This window comes from Anabas testudineus, chromosome 4 (genome assembly GCF_900324465.2).
Source record: "Anabas testudineus chromosome 4, fAnaTes1.2, whole genome shotgun sequence".
Classification (NCBI taxonomy): domain Eukaryota; kingdom Metazoa; phylum Chordata; class Actinopteri; order Anabantiformes; family Anabantidae; genus Anabas; species Anabas testudineus.
The window spans coordinates 25,994,675-26,022,631 of NC_046613.1; the positions used below are offsets into that span (position 1 = coordinate 25,994,675).

The window sequence follows — 27,957 nt, forward strand, 5'->3', positions numbered from 1 at the left end:
ATTTCCCACAATGCCCCGGCCTCAGGATGTGACGTTATACGCTGCCAGTTCCGCGCCTGTAGTGTGTTGTGAAGGAGCCAACATGGCGGCTCCTATGGAGATAATCATGAGCAGCGACTCGGGCTCGCAACTGTGGAACTGCACCGTGTTCGACCTCCACAGCGGCTCCAGCCTGCTCTCTTACCGGGGAGGGAACAGTTCGGCCCGAACTCTCGCCGTCCTCCGCGGGGATTTCCTGCTGTCTGCACAGCTCGGAAAGAACTTCATCAACGTGTGGGAAATCCAAAGGAAGGTAACGTTACGGTCCATCTTACCTCCCGTGGTCAACACGATAAACGGCACACAAATCGTTACCAAACTAAATTCAAAAGTCGGTAATTTAAAAAAAAAAAGGGTCTACTTCAAACATAAATACACCATAATACAAAGTGCCGGACTTGTTTCCGACCAGCTGGACCTTCTGATGAATTCGGCTTCATTGAACTGGCAAAACAGGTAAAACTGGTGTCTTGTAATGAACTCTGCCCGGTGTTCCAAATTTACGAGTGACCACGTTAACTGGTGACCAACTTCCGAACTTCTCGGTGCCACCACCCATTGTCCCAGTTCTGACAGAAAATGCCAGAATTTTGAATGACGTTCTGAGAAGGTAGTGCGTGTGTTCATCCAGTTGTGTAGATCTACCTTCAGTTAGTAACTCCCTGCTCCCCCATAATACAATAGTTTGCTGATTATATAATTTTATTTTAGAGTGCTTTATGAGTTCTTTAAAAAATGTAAATGAAAACACATTAAAGAGGATTTGTATTGCTTCAGTCACTTTGGATTAAACAGATTTTCTCTTCCCACTCACCCCAACCGGTCTAGGCAGATGGCCGCCCACTCTGTTCTTTTTTTTCCTCTCAACTGTCTCCTAGTGCTGCTTAAGTGGGGTTGTTGGGTTTTCTGTAATAGCTTCTGTATAGCTTATATCTGTAGTGTCTGTAGAGACATAGCATGACTGGGTAAGGTGCTGTGATATTATTTTAGTGTATTATTAACTGAACCAGTAATAGGCCATTTTAAATTTCTGCCTGTGTGTTGTGTCTAGGATCAGCTGCAGCAGAAAATTGTGTGTCCAGGTGTGGTCACCTGTGTCACTGCTTCCCCTAATGGACTCTTCCTCGCTGCTGGAGTTGCTGAGGCCATCTACCTGTGGGAGGTGGGTCAGCTTGTTCTTCTGTGGTTTTATCTATGCTGGTCATTGTTTGTTTATAGAAAACTGCTCCAAAGACTTTAACAAACTGTATCTGATTGGTTCAGGTGAACACAGGTAAGCTGCTGTCTGTCCTCAATCGTCACTATCAAGACGTCTCCTGTCTGAAGTTCACAGACGACAGCAGCCATTTTATTTCAGGAGGAAAAGACAACCTGGCTCTGGTGTGGAGTCTGTGCAGGTAATGCACCTGGACACACCTGTACATATCTGCACTCATCATTTTACTAATTACAAATCCATAATTATGATGAAACACTGTGTAACATAATGTTACATTTAAACCAGTTTATATGAACATGATAAGAATGTGTAAAAAACATGCAAATCACTAGTAACATGGATCTGCAGTGTCCAGCAGAGGGAGCTGTGACATCTGAACACAGTCTGAGACTAAGATTGACTTCATGGATCGTAAACAGACCTGAATCTGTTAGACCAGGTTCCTCACAGGCACATTTCCACAGCGGAAATGTCAAGTCAGTCATTATGATCGGTAACTGCTTTGGTGATTGATGAATGTCTGTAGCCATAAAAACTATCATGTGACCAGTTTTTTTTTCTTTTTTTCCCCAGTTTGTTTAGTTGATCAGCTGATTGGTTTTGATCCATAGAGATTAGTTATTTTATTCATCAGCCTTTTTAAAAAACGTTTTATCATTGCTGCACAGAGGGAAATAGAAAATGTTTTCATCAATAACAGAAAACCTCACCCAAATCAATAGCTTCTGTAACTTACTGATCCAACAGAACCGGTTCTCCCCAGTACGATTTGTGAGGTTCACGGCCCTGATTGTGGTTCTATGTTTCTGCAAACCTTTACTATCCACTCTGTTACTCTACAAACCTGGTCCTGGTCCTCACAGAGGTGGTTCTGATCTCAGTGAGCAGCAGAAGATGATGGAAGATGTGAGCTGAATGTTAAATGTGTTTTCAGTTGCAGCTCAGAAATAAAACATGTTTCAGCTGTTTGATCGTGTCTTCTGCAGGATCTGGTCTCAGGTCTGTTTGTGAGAAGGTTGAAACAGTGCCTGTGGAACAAACATCTTTATTTTCAGACTCATGTTGTGAATTGATTATTTGGCTAATAACTGAAATCATCCTCCTCCTCCTTCTTCTTCTTATTTTTCTTTCAGCTACTCCCTCTAGGGCATGGGTTTCCAATCCTGCTCCTCAAGGGCCACTGTCCTGTTTGTTTTTCAACTCTCCTTTCCACTGCTGATTACCTGGATTAGGTATGTACAGCTAATCAGAAGCTATAAGCGCAAGGATGGTTGGAAAAACAAGCAGGACAGTGGCCCTCAAGAAGCAGGATTGGACACCCATGCGTTAGGGTGTAACCCCAGCAGATCATCTGTTTCTGTCTCACTTTGTTCTCTGCATCTTCCTCTGTCACAAAAATGCCTCATATATTCTCCTTTACCACGTCCATGAACATCCTCTTTGACCTTCCTCTTCTAACCCTTCCTGGCAGCTTCATCCTCAGCATTCTTCTCCCAATATACTCCTCCTCCCTATATGCATATTTGATTTGGCCCAGAGTTGTTGCCAGATGTTCCTCCTAACAAGTCCTTCTCCATTTATCCAGGTTTGGGACTGGCACTAAGAAAGCACTGGCTTGTGCAACCTCAGTGGTTGGTTAACACCTGAAAACATCAAATGTCTATAAAAATTGTCCCAGTTTTATTGTCCAATCAACAGTCCAAAGAATTTGACATAGATTGGAGAGGTTTTGTGTAGAAACGATCAGTATAATTACAGAAGCGTGAGAATGTTAATGCCTAAATAAAACACTAACTGATTCTGTATCTAAAAAAAATATTATTACATGTTTTTATCCACTTCCTTCCTGTATCAACTGTTTTCTGATAGAGGTTCTGAATGGAAATGAAAGGACTATTCCTGTGTTTTTCAGTGTGATCCAGCTGGATTTAACCCACGCCCCTGACCCGCGTCACATCCTGGGTCGCCACTCTTTACCAATCACAGACCTCTGCTGCGGCATGATGGGAGCTCAGGCCAGGGTCGCCACCGCGTCCTTAGACCAGACGATCAAGGTAAGACTAACACCGGCAGGTACAACAGGTCCATTCAGGAACATAGCCTATAAAGGGACATGAGCAAAAAAAAATCCTCTTGCCCACGAGAAAGTGTCACGAGAAGATGCACACGATTGATCAAAATGATTTTAATGCAGAATCTGTTATTTGTCTACAGTTACTTTTACAGCGGGCAAAAAAAAAAAAAATAAAAAAAATAAAATAAAATATATATTTATTTGCCTGTCATTATATGCGGACCAGCACATACACTTCTGCTGCTTTATGCACAAGTTATTTATTTTACATCAACCCCACGAACGGAAATTAGTTTTAAATTTGCTTTAGATGTCTTTGAGATATAGCTCATTATCTTCATCAACATCTTTACTGTTTAATGTAGATTTAATGTTCCTGAATAAACAACATGACATTAGTCTCTTGAAACCACAGAGACTAAGCAGCACAATCTGATGTAATAACCTTTGGTTTGTTGTTGACCTGCTGCTTAGGTGTCTTTTTTTAAGAATGATATATATATATATATATATATATATATATATATATATATATATATATATATATATATATACACACACACACAGTGAGGGAAAAAATTATTTGAACCCCAGCTGATTTTGTAAGTTTGCCCACTAACAAAGAAATGATCAGGCTATAATTTCAATGGTAGGTTTATTTGAACAGTGAGACACAACAATGACAAAAAAAATCCAGAAAAATGCGTTTCAAAAAGAGTTATAAATTAATTTGCATTTCCATGAAGGAAATAAGTATTTGATCCCCTATCCGTCAGCAAGATCTCTAGCTCCCAGGTGGATCTTATACAGGTAACGAGCTGACATTGGCAGCCCTTTCAGCTTGTTACCTGTATAAAAGAGACCTGTCCACAGAAGCAATCAATCAATCCAGATTCCAAACTCTTCACCATGGCCAAGACCAAAGAGCTTTCCAAGGATGTCAGGGACAAGATTGTGGACCTACACAAGGCTGGAATGGGCTACAAGACCATCGCCAAGCAGCTGGGTGAGAAGGTGACAACAGTTGGTGCAATTATTCGCAAATGGAAGAAACATAAATTAACTGCCAATCTCCCTTGGTCTGGAGCTCCATGCAAGATCTCACCTCGTGGAGTTTCAATGATAATGAGAACGGTGAGGAATCAGCCAAGAACCACTCGGGAGGAACTTGTCAATGATCTCAAGGCAGCTGTGACCATAGTCACCAAAAAAACAGTTGGTAACACACTACGCCGTGAAGGACTGAAATCCTGCTGTGCCCACAAGGTCCCCCTGCTCAAGAAAGCCCATCTACAGGCCCGTTTGAAGTTTGCCACTGAACATCTGACTGATTCAGAGGAAGACTGGGTGAAAGTGTTGTGGTCAGATAAGACCAAAATCGAGCTCTTTGGCATCAACTCAACTCGCTGTGTTTGGAGGAGGAGGAAGGCTGCCTATGACTCCAAAAACACCATCCCCACTGTCAAATATGGAGGTGGAAACATTATGCTTTGGGGGTGTTTTTCTGCCAAGGGGACAGGACAATTGCACCGCATCAAAGGGAGGATGGATGGGGCCATGTACCGTCAAATGTTGGGTGAGAACCTCCTTCCCTCAGTCAGGGCATTGAAAAGGGTCGTGGTTGGGTATTCCAGCATGACAATGATCCAAAACACACGGCTAAGGCAACAAATCACTGGCTCAAGAAGAAGCATATTAAGGTCATGGAGTGGCCTAGTCAGTCTCCAGACCTTAATCCCATAGAAAATCTGTGGAGGGAGCTGAAGGTTCGAGTTGCCAAACATTGGAGAGGATCTGCAAAGAGGAGTGGGCCAAAATCCCCCCTGAGATGTGTGCAAACCTTGTGGCCAACTACAAGAAACGGCTGACCTCTGTGATTGCCAACAAAGGTTTTGCCACCAAGTACTAAAGCACGTTTTTCGAAGGGATCAAATACTTCTTTCCTTCGTGGAAATGCAAATTAATTTATAACTCTTTTTGAAACGCATTTTTCTGGATTTTTTTTGTCATTGTTGTGTCTCACTGTTCAAATACACCTACCATTGAAATTATAGACTGATCATTTCTTTGTTAGTGGGCAAACTTACAAAATCAGCTGGGGTTCAAATAATTTTTTCCCTCACTGTGTATATATATGTATGTATTTTTTTTAAAGACGCCTTGTTCCTGCTCTTCAAGTTGAAAGGTGACAGAGACACTAACAAGCTGCTTATATGTCCAATTATGAGGTTTGGTTTGTTACCGTTCAAAAGCGTTTTTTAAATGTATCTTTTCTTTCTTTATCTTATGCATGTTTATTGCTCCCTATTGTATATTAGATGGAATCATTATTTCCATGCTAAACCACACAATACATAAAACAAACACATAATACAACAAATGAGCAAGACAGTTAAACTAACAATAACAGACACTACATGCACTCTTACACTCAAGGACCGGGTATACCACTCTTCAGTTCACGTCACTGAACACAAGTATGTCCCTTCAAATAATCTAGTTAGCAGCCCAATTTCCTTAATGTGACATTTTATTAATGAAGTTTGGTTTGTCGTTGGTTTGCAACAGTAGCCAGAGCTGATCAGAAAACAAAAACGTAATGAAGTTTGGTTTGATCCTTTGTTAAAAGTGGCACGAGCTGAGCAGCAAACTGATGCATTTTCTTGTGATGTCTTTGCTTAATTTTCTTATTGTAAGTAACAGGTTTAGGAAATTATGTTCTACCCTCTGAAATCATGTTTTTATCGCTGCAATTAGACTTTCACTCATCTGTGTAGTTGATGCATAGCAGCAGCTCCATCCCCATTGAGTGGGCTTCCTTATTTACACCCAAATGGTATTGACTTATTCTAGATCTCTCTTGAAAATATATTGATAGACTTTACAAAGTCAGAACCTCTCCCAGCCAGAATTGGAGGTCGGAAATGTTTCAGTTGAACATTCCTGGTCCCAAGTTCAGAGCAGTTCATGCTTTAGATGCAGTTAAATTCCACAGGTGTTTGGCAGGTGTCACATAAATATTTGTGCTGTTAGCAGCACTCGAAGATAAATAGTGAAGAAGGAAAGAGACTGATGCATTTAAACAAACACAAAGTTAAAGATTTACACACTATAGGCATTTTAAATATCATTTACTAATAAAGTAAGTAGCGTTAGATCTTATTGAGACTTTCATTCATTAAACACCATAAACAGTGTGACTTTTTTTCATGGATGCTGACATTTTTAATGATGTCACATCATCAGCTGCTCTGTGAATTTGGCCCATGTTTTCCAGTGCGATCTTCAAGGATGTTTACACATCCTCACACTATTTCAATCACAAAGTTGAGTTGGAAATGTCTAACTTCTGGTTGAGATTGATAAATGTTTTATTTGGTTGTTTTCACTGTTTTTGTAAACAAATTAATTTAAATTCAGATTTAGTATAAATCTTAATCTTCAGTAGTTTTTAACTAGTATATTGTTTTATATTCACATATTTCCACAGCTATCCTACTTCAACAAGTTTGATCAAGTTCTGTCAGGATCCACATGAAGGAGAGTTTCTGAGGCTGACGATGATCTGTGTATTGGCCCCACGGCCCTCTGCAGGATCAGTGAAATACCTGATGCATGATGATGATCTCTGTGAGCTCGGTCTGAGAGTAGAGTAGAACTCTGATGTTTAATTTAACCCAGAGAAACTAGTTTTGCCAAGACATGATCCAGGAGCTCTGTTTCTTAGGGTGGCAGCAGAATAAACATTGATGTACGCTGTTTGGATGGATGAACTTGTTTGTAGCTGCTCTGTGTAAACTGAGATAACCTGAAGGTTGTTGTGGCGATAGGGCAGGTAGAATAGGTGAGGTGGTCGGGTCCACTCTCAGATATAGTGAGACTGACAATGATAGATGGTTTTGCCAAGGAAAGTGACAAACCCTCAGAAGCTTCTCATCTTTGACTCTTCTGAACCAGGTTCTAGGTTTAGATCGTCAGGATCACAGCACTAACAAAACTTTGTTTATAGAGAAAATCATCATTCAGGTTTCCTGTTCGCAATGTTAGCTATCTATCATGTGTCTATATTATATTATTTAGTTTAAGCTTAAAATAAATCATTGAGACTCTGTTGGAGCTGAGTGGTAAGTGGTAAAATAAATCACTTCTGTAATAAATCCACCTGTTTCACTGATGGATTTTTTTGTATGATCTTTGTGCTGGTGTTGAACTTTATACTTTAATAGTGACACGTGTCTCTAGTAGTGTCAACAAAAAAATACTTACACAGTGTGATGAAGTAAAGGTTAAGCTCTAGATCAGGTGTTGTCACTATCATGCAACTGATCACCTCTGATCAGAACAGAGATTCTTCTCTGAGCATTCTCAGACCCGTTTTTAATTTCAGTAAAACCTCTTCTGATCTGCAGTAATGACACGTCAGCTCGCTGTCGCATTGTAATTGATGGTCAGGACGTGTTGAACACAAGCCGAGGCGTTGCTGCTACTCACACTTTAAATTATCTAGTTTTTAAGTGGAGTCTGGAACAGAAATACAGACTGAGTTCTGCAGAGCCAGCAGCTCTATTACAGCAAGAGGGAGGCAGGGGTTAAAGTTCAGCTGGCACATCCTGTCTCCATAAGTCTTTATTTATTGTGGAGCGAAACTAAAGATGCTGCATTGGAACAATCTAATTTTATTCATAAAGCACCTTAAAAAACCTTTATTAAAAACCTTTGGACTTAATATGTGGTTGACCCTTCTTTGGCAGCAATAACCTCAACCAAGCGTTTCCTGTAGTTGCACATCAGACCTGCACAATGATCTGGAGTAATTTTCGACCACTCCTCTTCACAAAACTGTTTCAGTGTAGAAATATTCTTGGGATGTCTGGTGTGAATAGCTCTCTTAAGGTCATGCCACAGCATTTCAATCGGGTTGAGGTCAGGACTTTGACTGGGCCACTCCAGAAGGTGTATTTTGTTCTGTTGGGTTAGGGTTAGGGTTAGTAGCAAGTTTTTCAGAGATCTCAGATGTTGTTCCTCGGATCTGCTGGAGCCATTCTCCCAGTTTGGGAGTTACAGCCCCCAGTGTTCCAATCACCACGGGTACCACCTTTGCCTTCACCTTCCACATCTTTTCCATCTCTTCTTTCAGCCCTTGGTATTTCTCCATCTTCTCGTGCTCCTCCTTCCTGACGTTGCTATCACTATCACCCTGAATGCCCACCAGTTTTCCAGGCGAGACAGGAGGATTTGATGAACCAATGTATCGAAGGCAGCCGTTAGGTCCAACAGTACCAAAATAATGCAGTGACTTAAGCTTATCAATACGAAGGTGTGTTGAGGTGGTTTAACTCAGACATGAACATGATGTTTGTTCTGCTGTTGTCATTTAATTAGGTTTATCTGATACATTCTGTGTAGAAAAACAAGAGCCACAAAGACTGTCCAGGTTCTGGGGTCTGGTTCTGGATAGAGCACTGTTTCAGGTAGGGCGGATAGTGCAGGGGAAAAATGGTTAATTTTTCGAACAACCAACTGACACATGTTGAAACTGTAGAAAACAGGAACATACATGTTGTATGTAAGTATTCATTATTAAAAAAAAAATCATAATCTCAAACACGTTGATGTTGAAGATTTAAATTAGGTTTGTTGTTTCCTTGTTAGAAACGGTTTTTATATCAGGTGAATAAAATAACAGCTAGTATTTGTCATATAGCAGCCATGTTTATTCTGTCTCTGTCATGACCAGGTGTGGGAGCTGTCGTCAGGTGAGCTGCTCTTGTCCATTCTCTTTGATGTGGAGATCATGTCTGTCACCTTTGACCCCTGCGAGTACTTCCTGTTCTGTGGAGGAAGTGATGGAAACATTTTCCAAGCGTCCCTTCGCAGCAAGGTTAGTCTGAGCCCTTGCCTTGTAATATCTGCTACATCCTACAACTGGATCCTACTGCAGCTCATGAAAGTCATAGCAAACACAGGACTTTAATTTCCAGCTGACCACTATGGCTACTGCTCCAGGCTCAGTGTCTCCCCTTCCCCCAGTCTGTCTTGCGTGTCCTCTAAATGCTACATGTTCCCACCAACTTTGAACAAATTACCTAACCCCAGGAAGTGTATTTAAATACAGCCCCCACCATGCTGCAGGCTGTGTCAGGCAGGTCAGTTTATCTTCAGCTGATTCTGTATCTAAACTTGGAGAACAAAACAATCTGAGCTGCCATTTAAATCTCTGCTGTTTCGTCTGCAGAGTCTCAATCGGGACAGATCCTTCCAGTCCGACATCGATGGAAACCAGGTGTTTAAAGGTCACAGGTGAGAGCATGTTCACATCAATAGGTGTCAGAACTTTATTACAACTTTATTGTGCTTATACCAAAATGGTAATGTTGTTGTGTGTCAGGGGGAACAACAGGACAATGGTAAACTGAGTCTTCACTAGATGAAAGAACAGGTGACCTACTGCTGCATTTCAAACATTACAGTAGATGTGTGATTTAAATAACGGGTGGCCAGTGTTCTCGCCTGTTGGCTCCTCTGTAGCTGGTCTGGATTTGGAACCTGTCTCAGGTTTGTTCCGTGGCTTCATGGTGATGAACAAAGCCCTCGCCCCCACTGTAACTGTAGGATCTTCTGGCACAGACTGAAACAGAGAAACAGAATGTGCTTTCAGCCAAAGAGAGGAGAAATCTTTGTTTGGCAGGGATGGGAAAACAAGAAAAACGGAATGAAACAGAAGCAGTTTTAAATTTCTTTTCTATTTTACTAAAACCAGATGTTCATATAGGATCTTTACTTGAAGCCTAAAACACATTTTACTGTTATGTTCTGAGTCTTCCTGAAACAAAGGTGACCTACACTCAATAGTTATTTTAAAGCCCTTCACATGCTGTGTTTAGGACCCCTCATAAAGACTGGTTTTAGAGATATCCCACCTGTGTTTCATCCTTAGGAACTTGGTGAGCTGTCTCTCGGTCTCAATGGACGGGACCCTGCTCCTCTCTGGGTCACATGATGAGACGGTTCGACTCTGGGACACTAACAGCAAACAGAGCATCCGCTGCCTGGCCCACAAAGGTAAACCTCAGCACCCCCAGTATGGCTTTACCGTTGACAAGAGTATAAAACTGTACTTTACAGTCCGATGTGAATAAATAATCAAAACTATTATAACAAATCATCAAGAAAATGTGGTAAAGGTGAAAGTGGGGGGCATTGACTACCTGTCGAGTTTACTTGTGCAGTCCCCCAAATGAGGGGCTCAAACAGCTAAAGCCTCAATACCTGTAATGACAAGTGGAGGTTTTGCAACAGGGAGTCAGGATGTCACAGATATAAACTGGATTCTAAATATTCATAAAACAAGCCGTTTAAAAATCAGCAGCATGGTTGTCCTGATTGGCTGTCGTTGTCCTGATTGGCTGATAAAGTAGTTTCAGACTTGTCAAACACAAAACCATCAATTCACTTATTACTGATCAGGTTGTTGATCCTCTCTGCTGAAACTTATGATTAGATTTATGGTCCTGGTCTACGCTCTGTTCCATGTTGTTTAACTGCATCTCTGCGTTAAACTCAACAGAACTGATCAGAAGCAGGACCTGTTGTCTCAGACCCTGATGTGGAGGTGAACTGATCTGTGCAATTGCACTACTCCCTGGTCTCTGGTCGCTGCTGGTTAATTAATGAATCCTCTGACCCTGGAGCAGCTTTTAGTTACCGTCTCATCCATAATGAGTGCTGGTGCTGCTGCTGCTGCAGTGTCTGACAGGGACATGAAGAAGAAATGAGCCACCGTGTTCATGACTGGCACTTTGTAATTAACCAAATCCTCTCTGTGCTGAGGCTGTGTCACTTCAAACGGCGTCTGGAGACGATAATCCTTCCTCTGGCTGGACTGACGGACTCGTCCTGTCACGTTTTCACACTTGCTTGTGCCAACGCTGCTCACACAGAACCAGGCGGAGGAAAGAAAAGATTTATCCTCTGAGACAGCAACACTACAGATGCCTCTAAATACTTCTAGGGGTGTAACAAAATATCGACATACTCTTGAGCACTGCAATATCATTGATTAGCAAAGATTAATTTAGGAAAAATTTGATGCCTGACTTTAAAGTTGGTCTCTTTTAGCTTTTAGTTCAGACCTCTGATGACGAAAACTCGTCCACAACTTTCTCTGCACTTAAATGTTAGGTGCTTATGAATCAGAACCATTTCTTCCTGTAACACTTTACTGTAATGTTTTTCTTCTTGACTTAGTTTTTGTGCTTGCGTAAAACGAGTCCAGTTGCCACTGAACAGCATTTTTTTGGGATATATTTTCACATTCTCTAAACTCGCTTACTAAGTTTTAAGTTCTAATACAATGCATCCTGTTGAATAACTTGAACTGGTGCACCTCAATAACCTTTCACATTCATACACTATAATTTACCTTTGCATTTACTCATGAAATGCTCCAAGTATAGGCTGCAGATGTATCCAGATATTCTTTTAATTAATTGACCAGCATGAGCACAGCCCTGCCCATGTTGATTAACTAGAAATGTCAAAGATTGGATTGATTAATTGATTGACCACGCCAGAAGATACGAGGTTCAGGTTCTAATCCTAATCCTAACTCTAACCCTAGTTTTATGTAGTTTTGAATATATTCAAAGTACAAGTACTATACAGACCATGGCATCATCTCTGACACCTCCACTGCACAGTGTGCAGCTGGCATCCCTTGCTCTCAGCTTACTTCAGTAAGTAACCCTAATTCAGTGTTTTTCCACCAGTCCATCATTGTGTGGACATATCTGGCTGATGTAGGACATGAGGAGCTTGAGACAGACTGGAACAAACAAATGCCGCTATAAATGTATTTATTATTTTTTCTGGATTGAAACTCAGCATAGAATCAATGTGTTTCTACTCTACAGACATAAAAAGCAGAAACATCATGAAACACAGCTGTCTCACCTCATCAGTTGAGCTGCTGCAGAGCTTTTAATCCCATCATATGATCTTCACATTAATCTTATTTATACATCACATCATGGCTCTAGAAGATTAATCTGCTGGTTAAGGTCACATGATGTGATATGATCGAAATCTCCATTCCAATGGTCTGAGCGTTGAGCCTGAGAAAAGCACAAACTGCTGAAGGAAAACAATTAATTTTTAATAATTAATGCTACATCTAAGATATTCTGACTTCTGAGTTATTAATGATGTTCATGTCTTCTTCACAGAGTGGTGGACAGATATTGAGTAACAATCAGTCATTACTTTATCAGGCCTTCTTCGTGTTTGCAGCCTTCTAATAAAGTAGCGACGGGATCACTCTTACATGTGCCAATCTTAGGAGTGCTGACGTTAAACTAAAAAGGAAATGACCTACTGTAGACAATATATGTTCTGAGGCAAAACTGTATAACACACTACATGCTTTTATTTACTTTTATTAGAAGGCCATAAACCTGATGAAGTCGTGATACATTAGATGCACATTTAATCATGATTACAACACAGTTTGAGCCAGTACAATTTTCATATATCTGGTGTCTTTCCCAAATGTGTTTTCCTAAAAACATAGTAAGATTTAATGTAATAGTGGTTGCTACATGAAATACTAATTAACATGGTGACATTACTAAAAACTAGATTTAAAAACGATAATTTAGCATTTTGACTTTCGCAAGTACTTAAGAGAGATACTTAAAATATCTGACTTTATTAAATTGATTAATTATTAATTAATATTAATTATGTGACCAAGTGGGTTAGGGTTGGAGTTAGTGTTACAGGCTACATTTACCCTAATCTGAAAGTGGTACTGTGAATTCTAAAGCTTAAAAATGTGACTCATAAATATGTTAAAATATGAATTATAAATATCATATATGCCAGTTACTAAGTTTACTAACCCTCCAACTAGAAACATGAAACATGACTGTATCTGCATCAGAACTTTAATGTTATTCAGCTCACATTTAACTGGAATTCATTAGAAATTAAAGTAATTTTTGTATATTTTTTTGTTTGTTACTTAGTGTTGACCCTGGATGACCTTTTGATTCTGACTTGAGGCAATATGGATCAAATCTGTGAATCAGTTAATCAGTTGTTAAATGTCTGACTTTTGTTCTGTGATGTAGAACCGTTACGATCAGTCCATATACACTGCATTTCTCATGTAGTGCATGTAGTAATGAAGCCATAATAAATCTGTAGTTGATGCCAGCCAGTTTTACCTATATAAACTAAATCTGAAAAAAAAAAAAAAAACGGAACAAGCAAACATTTATTGTTTGAAATAAACTGTTATAAATCAGATTTCAACCACATAAGGTGAGTTGGTTTAGTTTATCCTTATGTAGACTCTTTTGGCATCAGTGACTGGTCATCAAGTCCATCCTGTCCCTGCATGTTAGTAATTTCAATCTTCAGCTGCAAACATATATAAACTGTTTCAGGTTCAGTCATAGTTCATGTCGCCAGGGAGCAAAGAGATAAATGAAGGATACGAAACAGTTCCACAGTTTTTTAAATCTGCAGTGCTGGAGAGCTGATTGTTTCTGTTTCCTCAAGTCTCAATGTGTCAGATCTCTGTGACTGTTACTAAGAAACCTCCGTCTTACAGCAGAACTCGACCTCTTTACTCTACAACTAACTCTGACATCATCTAAACTACTGCTCATCTCACTAAGAGAGACGCCGACAGCTGCTGGTGGAAATGACCGCATCTCTTTGGAATAAAGTAGATTGTGCTGAGGACACAGAGACACCTGAACACAGCATACTGTACTTAACTGGATCATACTGATCACACCTGAACTGGTCCCATAATCCCCTAATAGAGATGGGTATTGGGGTGAGCTATAATTTTCTGTTCTGTAACAAAAATATAAAAATAAATATTCAGACATTTTGCAAGACGAAAAAGTTGAACCTCAACCTGGGAGTCCAGGTGTGTTCTCCAGAGTGAGTGAGTCCAGTAAACAGTGTGTCAGGTGCCATTTCCTCAGCATCTGCAGTACGTTGGCAGCTCTTTAACCCTGAACACTTACTCAAATTTATGTCTCCACGTTGGACCAGGTTTGGGCCATTAGTAATTTAGTAATTTCAGCAGCTAGAGCCAAGTGAATGATCAATATTTGTAATTGAGTGGGAGATTATTATCCAGTTTCTATCACCACAACAAGAGACAAATGCACTTTGACAGTAGAAACAACAAACTTCCATCAAACTGTGGCTTTATCCAAGGTTTCACTGCTGAAGACGTTTATTGCTGTTTTACAGCAGCCTACCTTATCACTAAACATTGAAAGTCTGTGTCTGTGTCACTAATAAAGCATTTCTATTTAACCATTTAACCAAGTGTGAGAGCATCAAATAAAATTAAAGTGTAGGATTATTAGGTATCACATTTAGATATAAAACCTGCTGTGGTCAAATAAAACAAGACAACAAATATTTTGGATCAGAGACTTTAAAGTCCTTAACAGACAATAAGTTTTATTTTTGAATTAAATATAAAGATGAAGAAAAAAAACAGGGTAAAGAAAAGGAACTTGTATAAAACTGTGACTTTGACCTCAGAGCATTAGTTTCTAGCTTGTTTGCTTAACATGTTTTAGTTTGTTTAAAGGAAGAGATATCTAACGCAGTGTTGGACCAGTGCAAACCTGATTTGGTTGTGGGAGACTGGGCTTCCAATCCCAGCTGTAACCTACCTCCAGTAGGGGTCCTTAGGCAAGACCTCCTTATGTTACCCTGCCTACACGTCACTTCAAACTACGTGAGAACGTCCTCTGCGCTTATTGGTCAGATGTTTCTGCCGGGCGAACAGAAAAGGTAAATACAGGAAGAAGGTGAAGTGTTGTGAACTACTGTACATTTGTGTGACAGGAGAGAGATGAGTTCACTATGAATGTTAATTCAGATTGGTCATCCTGTTGATTTTTTTTTTTTTTTTTTTTTTTTTTTTTACATTACATTGCCTGCAGAGTCATCAGACCTGGTGTCTGAGACACTTCGCTTTGAGTACCAGTTAGGCGCTTTGAGTACCAGTTAGGCGCTTTGAGTACCAGTTAGGTAGAAAAGCGCTATATAAGTGCAGACCATTTCCCATTTACCATTTACTTCACCCTGTAACGTCTCCACGTTTGTCCTCCATGAATCAGACACCATGATTTTGGTGGACAAACAAAAAAGAGGAAAATCTACGCACTATTCATAGCGTTTGGTCCTGTTTTGGTTCGGTACGCGTTCTCACCAGGAGGACCGCACCAGAGTTCGTTAAGTGATTCGGATCACGACCACCTCATTTTGGGGGTCTTGGTGCGGTTGTTTTGGTGCGCACTCGAGTGCGATTACCGTGTTCACACCAGTCAAAACGAACCGCACTGAGAGGGGAAACAAACTTGAGTCCGATTTAATCGAACTAAATCTTGTAGGTGTGAAAGCAACCTAAGTGTAATTGTGGACCAGTTCAAATGTATTGTTGGACTAGCGTAAATGTGATTCTACTCTGAGTGTTTCTATACTTGTTCAGCAGTTCATCTCCAACTCTGTGAATTATTCATTGTCGTCACGGTGACAGCAGCATCGCTTCATTGACCCGTTGTAATGTTAATGGACGGGTCATGTCCTCAGCCTTCAGCCCCGTTTGTCCTTGTCTTGTCTCTTTACATTTACATTTGAGTCTCATCCTCAGAGACTGTTAATGAGGCAGCTAGTTGCAGGGTCAAAGTCAAACTCAAGGACACTTCAGCAGCTGCTGATGGACACATTTTCTCTCAGACATGATGATGCATTAAATACAGATTGTGATTGTTTGTACAGTGGTCCATAACAGCTGAAGAGTAGTCAGACTTTGTCCCTTGGAGGGACATCCTACATAACCTAACGTGGTTTTGGTTTTGCTCTGATGACGAGCTTTGAGAACTTTAGAGCCAGCTGTAGAGATGGACGTCAGATCGAGGATATTTGATATTTACTAAACATCTCTGTGACTACGTCTGTGCAGATGGACGTACCACACAGGAGAGGACACAATGTCTCTTCAGGATTCCTCTCTCTGATGTAACATAGAAATTAACTTAACTTATTGTATTAACTTATTACAGTTGAATATGCAAACATATCACGTCTTTGATAAGTGACCAGTTTTTGTACTTCGGAACAGTTCGACGTTTCAAAGCTTCAGGAAACTTTGTACTGAGAGTTTGTTGAAACGGTGATGTCTGACTCAACTTTCTCCTGCTTTGTGACAACTCATAGACCCTGTTAACACCTGATATTAAGATGGCTCATAAGTGGACAGCCGAGACACATCACTGAGGGGGTGAGTGGAAAGAGGAGAGAGAAAAGTTCAGCAGGCAACGAAAAACAACAAGCAGCAAAAACACTGGACAGGTAGAACCAGTAACTGGATTGGAGGAGGATACCTGCAGAGGAGAACAGAGAGAGAGGTAGACAGAGAGGAGGAAACGCAACTACAGGAGAAAGAAGACACAAAGTTTTCCACTCACCCCAACCGGTCGAGGCAGATGGCTGCCCACTAGGAGCCTGGTTCTGCTGGAGGGAGTTTTTCCTCTCCACTGTTGCCTAAAGCTTGCTCAAATGGGATTGTTGGGTTTTCTCTATAATTTTTTGTATAAATATTTTCTGTAAGGTCTTAAACCTTACACTGTAAAGCGCCTTGAGATAACTTCTGTTGTAAATTGGCGCTATACAAATAAAACTGAATTGAATTGAATTAAATGAAATATGAGGTCTTTAAGACACGATGGAGCTTGATTTTTATATTGTCGATACTACACGGTTTTGGTGTCTTGTCTAAGACACGTCGGCAAATAGCCAGGAGGAACCTGAAATCCAGCTGCTCTCACCAACTGCTGCCCCAAATGGGTGTGGTCAGATGTGGTCGAATGGTTACCAAACCACCTTAGCAAGTAGGTTACATTTACATTTAGTCATTTAGCAGACGCTTTTATCCAAAAGCGACTTACAAGTCGGTACAAATTACAATGGTAAGGACCCCTACTGGAGGTAGGCAGACCCTAGTCTCCCACTTTGGAGGCAGTGATGTTACCACTACACTAACCAGCCGCCATAGTTTGAGAAATCATCAGCCACTTGTGCCTGATTGTGTCCACTTTTAATTCAATTCAATTCAGTTCAATTTAATTTTATTTGTATAGCGCTTTTAACAATTGTCATTGTCGCAAAGTCTTAGTCATCCATAAATGAAGCTTCTGATCTGCTCTCTGGAGGATGAACCCTATAGATGTTAGTGACTTGATCATACTGTATCACCACCTTCAGGACAAACCATGATGCCAAGATGCCATCAGCAGATCACACTTTGTCTGACTTGACACTAAATTTTAACATGATCTAACAAATCTAAAAGTGTTATTTTTATTCATATTTTTATTTTATTTTCATGTATTTTGAAGCTACTCTGTGTCTTTCTCATATTGGACTGGAACGGTTCTTTTATTTTGTAATTATACTTAGAATCTGGCTATGAGGACTAAATTGTTGGTTGCTGCCGTCAGTCAGGTTTTGAGACTGCCTGCAGGACTCTCTCGTTATTCTCTCTCTCCACCTGTGGGGTCACCTGGCAGTCATCTTTTTCCTCTTTTTTTTTTTTTAAGTTCTCCCTACCCATCGTCTCTTTCTGCAGCTAAATGTTTTATTCAGGTGCTCTACTACAGAAACAGCAGTGTGATGGAAAATAAAGATTCTGACTTTTCAACACAGCAAACTGATCTGCTTCTTCTGGGCGAGGCCCTGACAGCGTCGGGGCCAAGGGTTGGATTCCCCTGAGCTCAGCATTGAATATTCTGTTCTCGAGTCTCATGGTAACGTAGACATGATGTAATTCGCAGTGAATCAGGCAAAGAGTGAAGAGATTCAAGAGCTTAGTAACTTATTGAATCTTTGTATTTCAGACCTTTGCAGGTGGAAATTGGAAAAAGTACAGTTTCTTCACAAGTGTTCATAGATTAAATATGAGATGGGTGAAACTATAGTATTTTGGTGTTCATTAGGGATTTGAATGCAGAACTAAAGCACGTGATCAGACATTAGTGGTCTACTCCATTTGCTGTGTGAACACTAATCTGACTGGTTTGCTTCTTTTGTATGTAAATGAGCTGCCTTCTTTTTTAATTATTGGTCTGTCGATTTGTGTGTGACGTGTGACGCTGCTCCCACAATCATTACTGCAAACATAGTCCTGCTCCCCTGTGTTTTGTCGTCTGCAGCCTCTTAAATTGATGCCTGTGGTAATCTGAGGGAAATTAATTTGAAAATTCCCCAGACAGGAAGTTGGAGTGACAGCTGACTGAGGAAAACTCGGTAAAAACAGTGAAATGCGTTGTATTGTGTGGGGATTTAAGAATTTTCTGGGAGGACTGGAGGTTGGAGGTTATATGTCTGTGAACGGCAGCAAATCGACTCCCACATGTTGTTTCCTGGCTATGCTTTGGAGCTTTTGTTGGCGTGAAATGAGTCTGGCAGAGCATCGCCTCGTCAGCTCGGCTGCTGATTTTCTGATTGAAGACAGTGCTGGGTGCCTCTCTGTCTTTGTGGCTTTCTTATGATAAGCTGGAAATCATGGGTTGTTTCTGTAAAAGAATGAAAATGTTTTTAGTGATTGAAGCGAGGCAGAGCAGATTAAACCTTTCTGTTTGCTTTAAATGGGTCACTGCAGATTTCTTCACGTGATCTGTAAACATCACAACATGTTGTTTCAGGTTTGTGAGCAATTGAAGCTCCTAAAGCAGAAAGTGGCTCATTACAACACCTATTAACATGTTAAATGGAGATGTTTCACAAACAATGGCAAAACATTTCACGTCCCTTTCAAACATTAATAAGTCGGGTACAGAAAGATTGATCAATTTTCTATTCAATTCAATTCAATTTTATTTGTATAGTGCCAATTTACAACAGAAGTTATCTCAAGGCACTTTACAGTGTAAGGTTTAAGACCTTACAGAAAATATTTATACACAAAATTATAGAGAAAACCCAACAATCCCATTTGAGCAAGCTTTAGGCAACAGTGGAGAGGAAAAACTCCCTTTAGAGGAAGAAACCTCCAGCAGAACCAGGCTCATAGTGGGCGGCCATCTTCCTTGACCGGTTGGGGTGAGTGGAAAGAGAAGAGAGAAAAGAACAGCTGGCAATAAAGACAACAACAAGCATCAAGAACATTGGGCAGATGAACTGGATTCTGGAGATGTACAGCTCCAGGCCGAGGATACCTGCAGAAAAGTACAGAGAGAGGGAGACAGAGAGGAGGAAACACAACTAAAAAAGAGAGAACACACAAAGTTAATGACATGCAATGGTGGCATTTGCATTGATACAGGAGAAAGGAGAGAGGAGAGGAGCTCAGTTTATCAGTAGAGGTCCCCCAGCAGAATAACCTATATCAGCATAACTAAGAGATGGTTCAGAGTCACCTGATCCATCTCTAACTATAAGCTTTATAAAAAAGGAAAGTTTTAAGTCTAGTCTTAAATGTAGAGACGGTGTCTGCCTCCAGAACCTGAACTGGGAGCTGGTTCCACAGGAGAGGGGCTTGGTAGCTAAAGGCTCTGCCTCCCATTCTACATTTGGAAACTCTAGGAACCACAAGTAAAGGTTTACTTGTGGTTCCTAGAGTTTCCAAATGTAGAATGGGAGGCAGAGCCTTTAGCTATCAAGGTTCTGGAGGCAGACACCCTCTGTGCAGTCTGAGAACGGAGAGTTCTGCTTGGAAGATAAGGAACTATGAGGTCTTTAAGATAAGATGGAGCCTGATTATTAAGGGATTTATAAGTTAGGAGAAGTATTTTAAATTCAATTCCGGATTTTACAGGGAGCCAATGGAGAGAAGCTAATGTTGGAGAAATATGATCTCTCTTGCTAATTCCAGTCAGAACTCTGGCTGCAGCATTTTGGATTAACGGGAGGCTCTTTAATGAGTTATTGGGACATCCCATTAATAAGGAATTACAATAGTCCAGTCTGGAAGTAACAAATGCATGGACTAGTTTTTCAGCATCACTTTGGGACAGGATGCTCCTAATTTTAGCAATGTTTCTTAGGTGAAAAAAGGCAGTTCTAGAGATTTCTTTTATGTATGAAGTGAAGGAGATATCCTGATCAAAGATAACTCCGAGGTTTCTTACAGTATTACTTGAGGCCAGAACTAAGTCATCAATGGTGAGAATGTGTTTAGACATAGTGTCTCTGAGATTTTTAGGCCCAAACAGTATAACCTCTGTCTTGTCCGGATTTAGGAGAAGGAAATTGGAGGTCATCCAGGCCTTTATGTCTTTTAACCATTCCTGAAGTTGGACTAATTGATTAGTTTCTCCTGGTTTCATAGATAAATATAGCTGGGTATCATCTGCATAACAATGGAAATTTATAGAGTGTTTCCTAATAATATTGCCTAAAGGGGACATATATAAAGTGAAAAGAATCGGTCCAAGCACAGATCCCTGTGGAACTCCATAGCTGACTTTGCTGTGCATGGAAGACTCATCATTAACGTGTACAAACTGAAATCTATCCGATAGATACGATTTAAACCACTCTAGTGCTGTTCCTTTGATTCCAATGACATGTTCCAGTCTGTGTAATAAAATGTTGTGATCTATAGTGTCGAATGCAGCACTAAGATCTAACAAGACGAGTATAGAGAGTAGACCATTGTCTGATGCTAGTAGGAGATCATTAGTGACCTTTACCAGTGCTGTTTCTGTACTATGATGTACTCTAAATCCTGACTGGAAATCTTCATACAAGTTATTGCTACGCAGGTGGTCGTACAATTGCTTAGAAACTATCTTTTCAAGGATTTTAGAGATAAAGGGCAGATTGGATATTGGTCTATAATTCGCTAAGACCCCTGAGTCCAGAGTAGGCTTTTTGAGTAGGGGCTTGACTACAGCAACCTTAAAAGCCTGTGGTACGTAGCCTATTTGTAAAGATAGACTGATCTGATCTAATATGGACGTGCTGATCAAAGGTAAGACATCCTTGAGGAGTCTAGTCGGGATGGAATCTAAGAGACATGTTGATGGTTTAGAGGAATTAATTACTGAAATTAATTCAGAATGATCTACAGGGAGGAAGCAGTCTAAGTACGAGCGTGGATCTAGAGTTGTTGTACAATCCATGCTATATGCAGGGATGATCTGATCAATTTTTTCTCTAATAGTTATGATTTTATTTGTAAAGAAATTCATGAAGTCATTGCTGCTGAGAGTTGAGGGAATACTAGGGTCAACCGAGCTATGACCCTCACCCTGGTCAAACAGTTTTTTCAGTTTGGACTTAAAGGTTTAGTCCAGGTGACAGGTCACTGCGGTAGTTCGAAGACAGCGGGATAGGGCTGAAGCAGTGCACTTTATGCAACTGTACTGCCAGAGCTGCAAGTTTCAAGTTAACTACTGCTCAGATGTAACATCAGCCTTTACTGTCTTCCTGGAGACTTTGTGGACATGAAGGCTGGAAAGAGTCAGCGTTAACCAGAGTCCAGCATGCTCCGGTTTCGCAAGGCTCAGTACCTGTTAGTAATTCCTTAATCGCACTTTTCTCTGTATCAAATCTGGGCCAGACCCGACTCGTACACCAACATCAGTTAAACACATGCAGGTTGTAGACTTTTTCTAAGCAGAACTTAGTTGTCTGAGGACACTGTCCAATTCAGATGCACAACACACTCGCTCAGCTCCAGTTGTGTGTGGAAGCAAAGGGACAGAGAAAAGCAATTTGTGCTAAAAATCTGTCCACATATCCAAACTCCCAGTTCCTGTTCATTAATGTTGAAGCTATGCTCATTATTGTTATTAGAAGTGATGTGAGTCATTTCTGTTTTCAATCTCATCATTATCTTGTCTACTAATGTTTGCAGGTAACTAGCAAGATATTTGACCTGAGAAGGATGAAACACTATTGTTAATGACCCTGTGTTGGCTCCACTTTGTGGTCTGCGCCATATTGCAGCTTGTTGCGTGTCATCAATAATCACCTTTGAGAAACCATAGACTGTATATTAATATAATACTGTAGATTAAGATAAAGAATTAGCATTGACAATTTTTAGGAATGGAGTTATTCGAGTTTCTCGAGGAATTGTTTCAGCCCTAAGAGGAAGGCAAATCATCCCTTCATTGTGGGCTTGTCAACGGGGCACTGCAGTAGTTGAGACAAGGTGACGGTTGTCAGTGATGACTCCCTCCTTATCCTCAGGTTCCTGGCAGACTGGCACAGTCAGTGAAGATCTTATGTTGATGCAGTGCTGTAAGAAAGTCTGACTGTGAAGACCAAAAATTCTGTCTGGGGGAGATTGAGTTGAAGATGTCAGACGGGCAGAAATGTGTATAGGAGGAAATTTTGATCTCCTTTAAACCTCATCCTCCTCCTCACCCTCAGCAGGAACCCTCACTGTCTGTTCAATGTTCTTTAGAGAAATTTAGAAGTACTTTAATCAGGGACTTGCAGAACAAGATGGACTGAAGTTGTACTAAAACCTTCGATTAATCGGTTTATTCCGAATCTCGTCCACTGATCTGTACTGTGTGGGACAAGAAATAAACACTTCACGAGCTAGAAAAAGAAAAAGTCATAGGACCATCATAATTCAGGCACAAATGAGGTTAGCACTGTTAGGGCTCCACATTCCTACGTTTGTGAAGACCAGCACACCCTCTGAGGTTAACAGAATGTGAAAGTTTGAAGTTTTCCTTAACATAAGGTCAGCCTGAGACACTCTGGCGCTGTTTAAATATTTTACTGACAAATCAGAAGAAGAGCAGTTTAATATTTCACACTAAAATCCATTAAAAGAACACGACAGACTTAATGAAGTACACTTCCACTTTGTGGTTCCGTGACTAACTGTGGTTCTTCAGAGAACAGTTGGGTAACTTGTGATGTTTATTGGGGAGTTGGGTTCACTACCTTGTTTTGTTTAAATTTCATTTATGTATGAAATGCGTATAAAACCAACCCCCCCGATGTATTTGTTTCAAGAGCCCATTGAGTGCACAGCTCAGTTCCAGTCCACATGATTCTGTTCTTGCTTATAATCATTCTGGTCGGTTAATCTTAGGAAAGGTTTTCTTGTCTTTTTCATATTTACAGCTCTAATAGCTGGTCTAATGCTTGCTGTTCACCAACACAGAGGTGTAGAATTTAAACATTTACACTGTAGGGGCAGACTAAATAAATACATTTATTTATAGAGCACTTTTCTAAACATATGTTACAAAGTGCTTCACAAAAGAGACAAAAACACATGTAGCCCAACAAGATCAACTTGAGAGCAAGCACTAGGCAAACAGTGGAGAGGAAAAACTCCCCCTAGGGCAGACCTGGGCAAATTAAGGCCCGCGGGCCACATCCGGCCCTTTGTACGTCCCTGTCCGGCCCGCGTGAGGCCAATCATAAACACCATAAATTAAACTTTTTTTTTAACTTTTATTTTTAACTTTTATTTTGAAATTTTATTTTGAAAAGCGTTACGTCGCTACGTATGCACGTCGTAGACGTAGCACCTTCACTCGCGTATACACATGTGTGAGGTGGAAAGCATTACAAGTTATTGTTTGTGGAGATTAACAAGTTAAAAAATAAATTGCACTGGTTCAATAATTGTTTTTCTTATTTAACCAATAGACCACAGTTTCACATAACCTAATATACATATTTACAGAGTGCTTTATTCTTCTGATTATCAGTACCAGGTATTCAAAATATTTAATTTAAGTATTTTACAATGAAAGAAAGTTGGTGGCCCTCTGACACAATTCAGGCTTCTCATGCGGCCCCTGATAAAAATTAATTGCCCACCCCTACCCTAGGGGAAGAAACCTCCAGCAGAACCAGGCTCAAGTTAAACGGCCATCTGCCTCAACCGGTTGGGGTGCAGGAAACAGTTATACAAACAAAACAATAATACAAACACAACTCACAACAACTACCGCATCAGACCAGTTCCAACGGAAAGTTAATGGGAAGTCTTCCTAAACACAGATTTGTCTTAGTTTAAAGAAGATCAGAGAAGGCTCGCTTGTAGAGGTATGTTTTAAGGAGAGATTTAAAAGATTTTACTGAGTCAGCTGATCTTATTTCCTCAGGTAAGTTGTTCCAGAGTTTGGGGGCTCTAACTGAAAAGACTCTTTCACCTCTAATTGTCATTCTAACATCAGGGACATACAGAAAATTTCTATCAGAGGGTCTGAGGCTACGTGCAGGCTCATAAGGCTTTAAAAGCTGGAATAAATAGCTGGGGGAAAGACCATGCAAGGCTTTAAAAGTTATTAATAAAATCTTAAAATCAATCCAAAAACATACTGGCAGCCAGTGTAAGGAAGTTAAGACAGGAGTGATGTGTTCATATTTTCTTTTTCTAGTTAAGAGTCTTGCAACTGAGTTCTGAACAATCTGGAGCCGATTAATGGATTTATGGCTGAGACAGGTGAGACTGTTGCAATAGTCAAGGCGTGAGGAAATAAATGCATGTAAGATACTTCTGTATCATGAAATGAACGTATTTTGGAAATATTTCTAAGATGATATGACAAAGTTTAGTTTACTATCAAACCAGCAGCAGGCTTAGAAATGTCTAAAAGAGAATCCGTGCAGGGCAAAATGTCTTTGGCTATATATTGTGGACTAATAACTATTTCTGTTTTGTCAGAATATAGCTGCAAGAATTTTTTTTTGTCATTCTACACTGATGTAAGGAACTCAGTCCTCTGTGGTCCGAGATCTTAGAGGGACAGTACAACTGAGTGTCATCAGCATAGCAATGAAATGAAACATCATGTTTAGGAATAATATGTCCTAAAGGGAGCATGTACAAAGAGAACAAAACTGGTCACAGCACTAAACCTTGAGGGACTTCGTACTTTACAGGAGAAAAGTATGACTTGCCGTTATTAACGGTAACACAAAACGATCTATTGGACGGGCATGAAGAGAAACATCACAGTGCAGTGCCTTCTATTTCAGCCCAGTGCTTTAGCCAGTCCAACAAAATGTGGTGGTCTACTGTATCAAAAGCAGCACTAAGATCAAGGAGGACAAGAACAGCACATACCAGCGTCAGAGGCCAACAGAATATCATTAGTCATTTTTAGTAGGGTGGTCTCTGTACTGTGATGTTTGCAAAAACCAGACTGGAATTTGTCCAAAATGATGTTGTTGTCTGGGGCTAGAAATAAGTGTTTAGACACGTACTTTTCTAAAAATGCATTTTCTAAAAAGTGTAGTTTGGAGATGGATCTCTTAGTTTTCAGGGGATGAGGGATCTAGTCCAGGTTTTTTCAGACTAGAGTCTGATCATTGCTAAACAGCATCAAAATGTCTTCATCATGAGCTTCTGCAGGTGCACAACATATATAGAAGCCACAGCAAGAGAAATGAATGCTAAAAGAACGGCAGCGTCATAAATGACAGGTATGTAGATCCCTTCCCCCAACAATGATGTTATTGTTGTATTGATTCAAAGCTGCTGCTCAGTTTTTCTGATTCTGCCCCACTGGTCATACGCGGATTGCATATGTGTAGCATAAACTTCTGGTGCTGTGCTATGTGAGGGCGCAGTGTTGCATAAGCAATGACGTGGTTTAGAGCAAGTATATCACTGGACCTACTCTGGAATTTGATGTTTTCTTATTTATGTTTATGCTGGATATATTTAGTTTAATCATGAGTTCTTTACTTAAAAATATTTTTTTAAGTTCATTGTTGGGCTTGTTTTGTTTAGTGTCAGTTTCTTTACTTTAGAACCAGGTTCTTTAGTTTCCTGTCAGGCAAAAGATGGTTTCAGCCTGCTCCAACTAATCCAACTATCAAGAACAAATGGTCAGTTTAGAAATGAAGGATTTTTCTGTTGGTTTTCAGGATGCTGACAAGAAAGTGTATTTCAAAGGCATCTGATGGTGGTGAGGGTTAATATTTGAAATAAACTGCTCAATGCAAATGCTGGTAAAATAAATCATGTTCTCCAAATGATCATAAGCTGCACAATTATTTTATGATCTGGTTTTCATGTTTAACATATAACAAATATTTCATAATTTCAGATACATGTAAGTAACTGTTATGCTTGATGGTGTTTTTGGTTTTCGTCCAAAGGAAATTGTAGTTTCTTACTCATGAGTACATATTGTGAATATGGCAATATGTTCTTGCAATTAAAGGTCAAAATACTGCAGTACTTTCAGCCCGAGTATTCTCTTGACATCAATTATTTTCTGTGCATTCAGGTCCTGTGACGAATGCTGTCATCATGCCAGCTCCGGCCAACATGTTCCTGCCTGACAGTCGTCCTTCTGTTCCGTTGCCGCGCTTCAGCCGACACCTGCACGGCTCTGAGGGTGATGGTGTCGAGTCGGGGGAGGTATGTGTCCGGCTGGGTCTTTACACACAGGTGAGTCCACAAGGGAAGTCCCGCTCCCTCCCTTCAAAACACGTGAATTTAATTGAAAACAGAAGAACAAAAAAACTCTGAACCTTGCTTTTAATTTGAAAGTACACCAGAAATCGACCAAAAAATGGATAGCGGTCCAATTCTATGCAGCAAAATTGGAAAAGAATCTTGCTTTTGAAATTATTGTATAATGATCAGTTCACACTTTTACTTTGAAATGATCCTAGAGAGGTTGTTTTAATTTTGAAATGTTCCAGGAGGAAGAGGAGACGTATCTACAGAAAGCCGATAAGCTAAATTCTTTGATGAACGCCATAACAGACAAGGTGAGAGGGGGCGGGCCTTAAACCACACTTTAGGGAAATTAACCTTCAAGAATCAAATGTTGCTGTATGTTGAGTTTAATTTTTTTTTGTATAAGTGGAGAACAGTGGAGTGGAGAAACACTTTCACAATAAATTAGCTCAGAGGGGTTCCTAATATTCTGACAGCATCAAGTTCAACAGCAGCTTCAAACTTTTTCTGACAGTAACAAGTGTTAAAGTTTTACTTTCAAACCAAATAAACTAAATGTGTCTGAGATTTAAAGCTGAACACAAAAACTGAGGACCAACACACACTGTAACTGGTTTCACCTGTGTAATCTTTATTTCTGTGACTTACCTGTACTTACACTTTTGTGTTTTTTGTCTTTGTGGTTTTGTGTCAGTCTGTGTTTGGTGACGGTGAAAACACAAAGGTTCGAGTTGCAGAACTGGAAGAAGAAGTTCAGACTCTGAAGAAAATCAACAAAGATCTTTACGACTTTTCCAGTCAGCTGCTCACTAAGCCCACGTAGACACATGTTAACACAGACACAAAAACTGACAAAGACTCAGTGTGAGTGATTTTCGTTGTTTTAAATAAAATTCATTTTTTCCTTCCTTTGTGCTGTTTGTTGCTGCCTGGTCCTGAGGCAGCTGCAGCTTTAAACCTGTAACACATACAGGAGTGGACAAATCTGTTCACGAAAACACAGGAACCTCTTGTGTTCTTTGGAATAACTTGAAACTAATAAAATAACCCAAGAAAAAAAATTAAATCTGTGTTTTTTAAGGCTTCAGCAGAATAAAAAAAAAAAGCCCAGACCGCTGTTTGGTACTGTGCTCACCAGAGAAAGTCAAGGAGCAGTTCAGAGTTTAGAGGGTTTAAGGTGTA

The 27,957-nt window shown here is 40.2% G+C and overlaps 1 protein-coding gene across 1 annotated transcript; it reads left to right on the plus strand.

The window, feature by feature from the left end:
- On the plus strand, nt 1-27,759 carry wdr18 (WD repeat domain 18). Its single transcript, XM_026344921.1, has 10 exons — nt 1-292; nt 1,091-1,201; nt 1,303-1,436; nt 3,171-3,312; nt 9,070-9,213; nt 9,568-9,632; nt 10,270-10,394; nt 26,597-26,760; nt 27,018-27,086; nt 27,470-27,759. Exons 1-10 carry the CDS (start codon nt 11-13, stop codon nt 27,596-27,598), a joined length of 1,365 nt encoding a protein of 454 aa, XP_026200706.1. The 5' UTR covers nt 1-10; the 3' UTR covers nt 27,599-27,759.
- The last annotated feature ends 198 nt before the right edge of the window (nt 27,760-27,957 follow it).

Bases quoted from the DNA above. Each gene is read 5' to 3' on its own strand.
- wdr18 (XM_026344921.1), top strand. From the start codon at position 11: ATGCCCCGGCCTCAGGATGTGACGTTATACGCTGCCAGTTCCGCGCCT. The intron at 9,214-9,567 runs GTTAGTCTGAGC...TTTCGTCTGCAG, and splicing joins AAGCGTCCCTTCGCAGCAAG to AGTCTCAATCGGGACAGATC. The intron at 26,761-27,017 runs GTGAGTCCACAA...GAAATGTTCCAG, and splicing joins GGCTGGGTCTTTACACACAG to GAGGAAGAGGAGACGTATCT.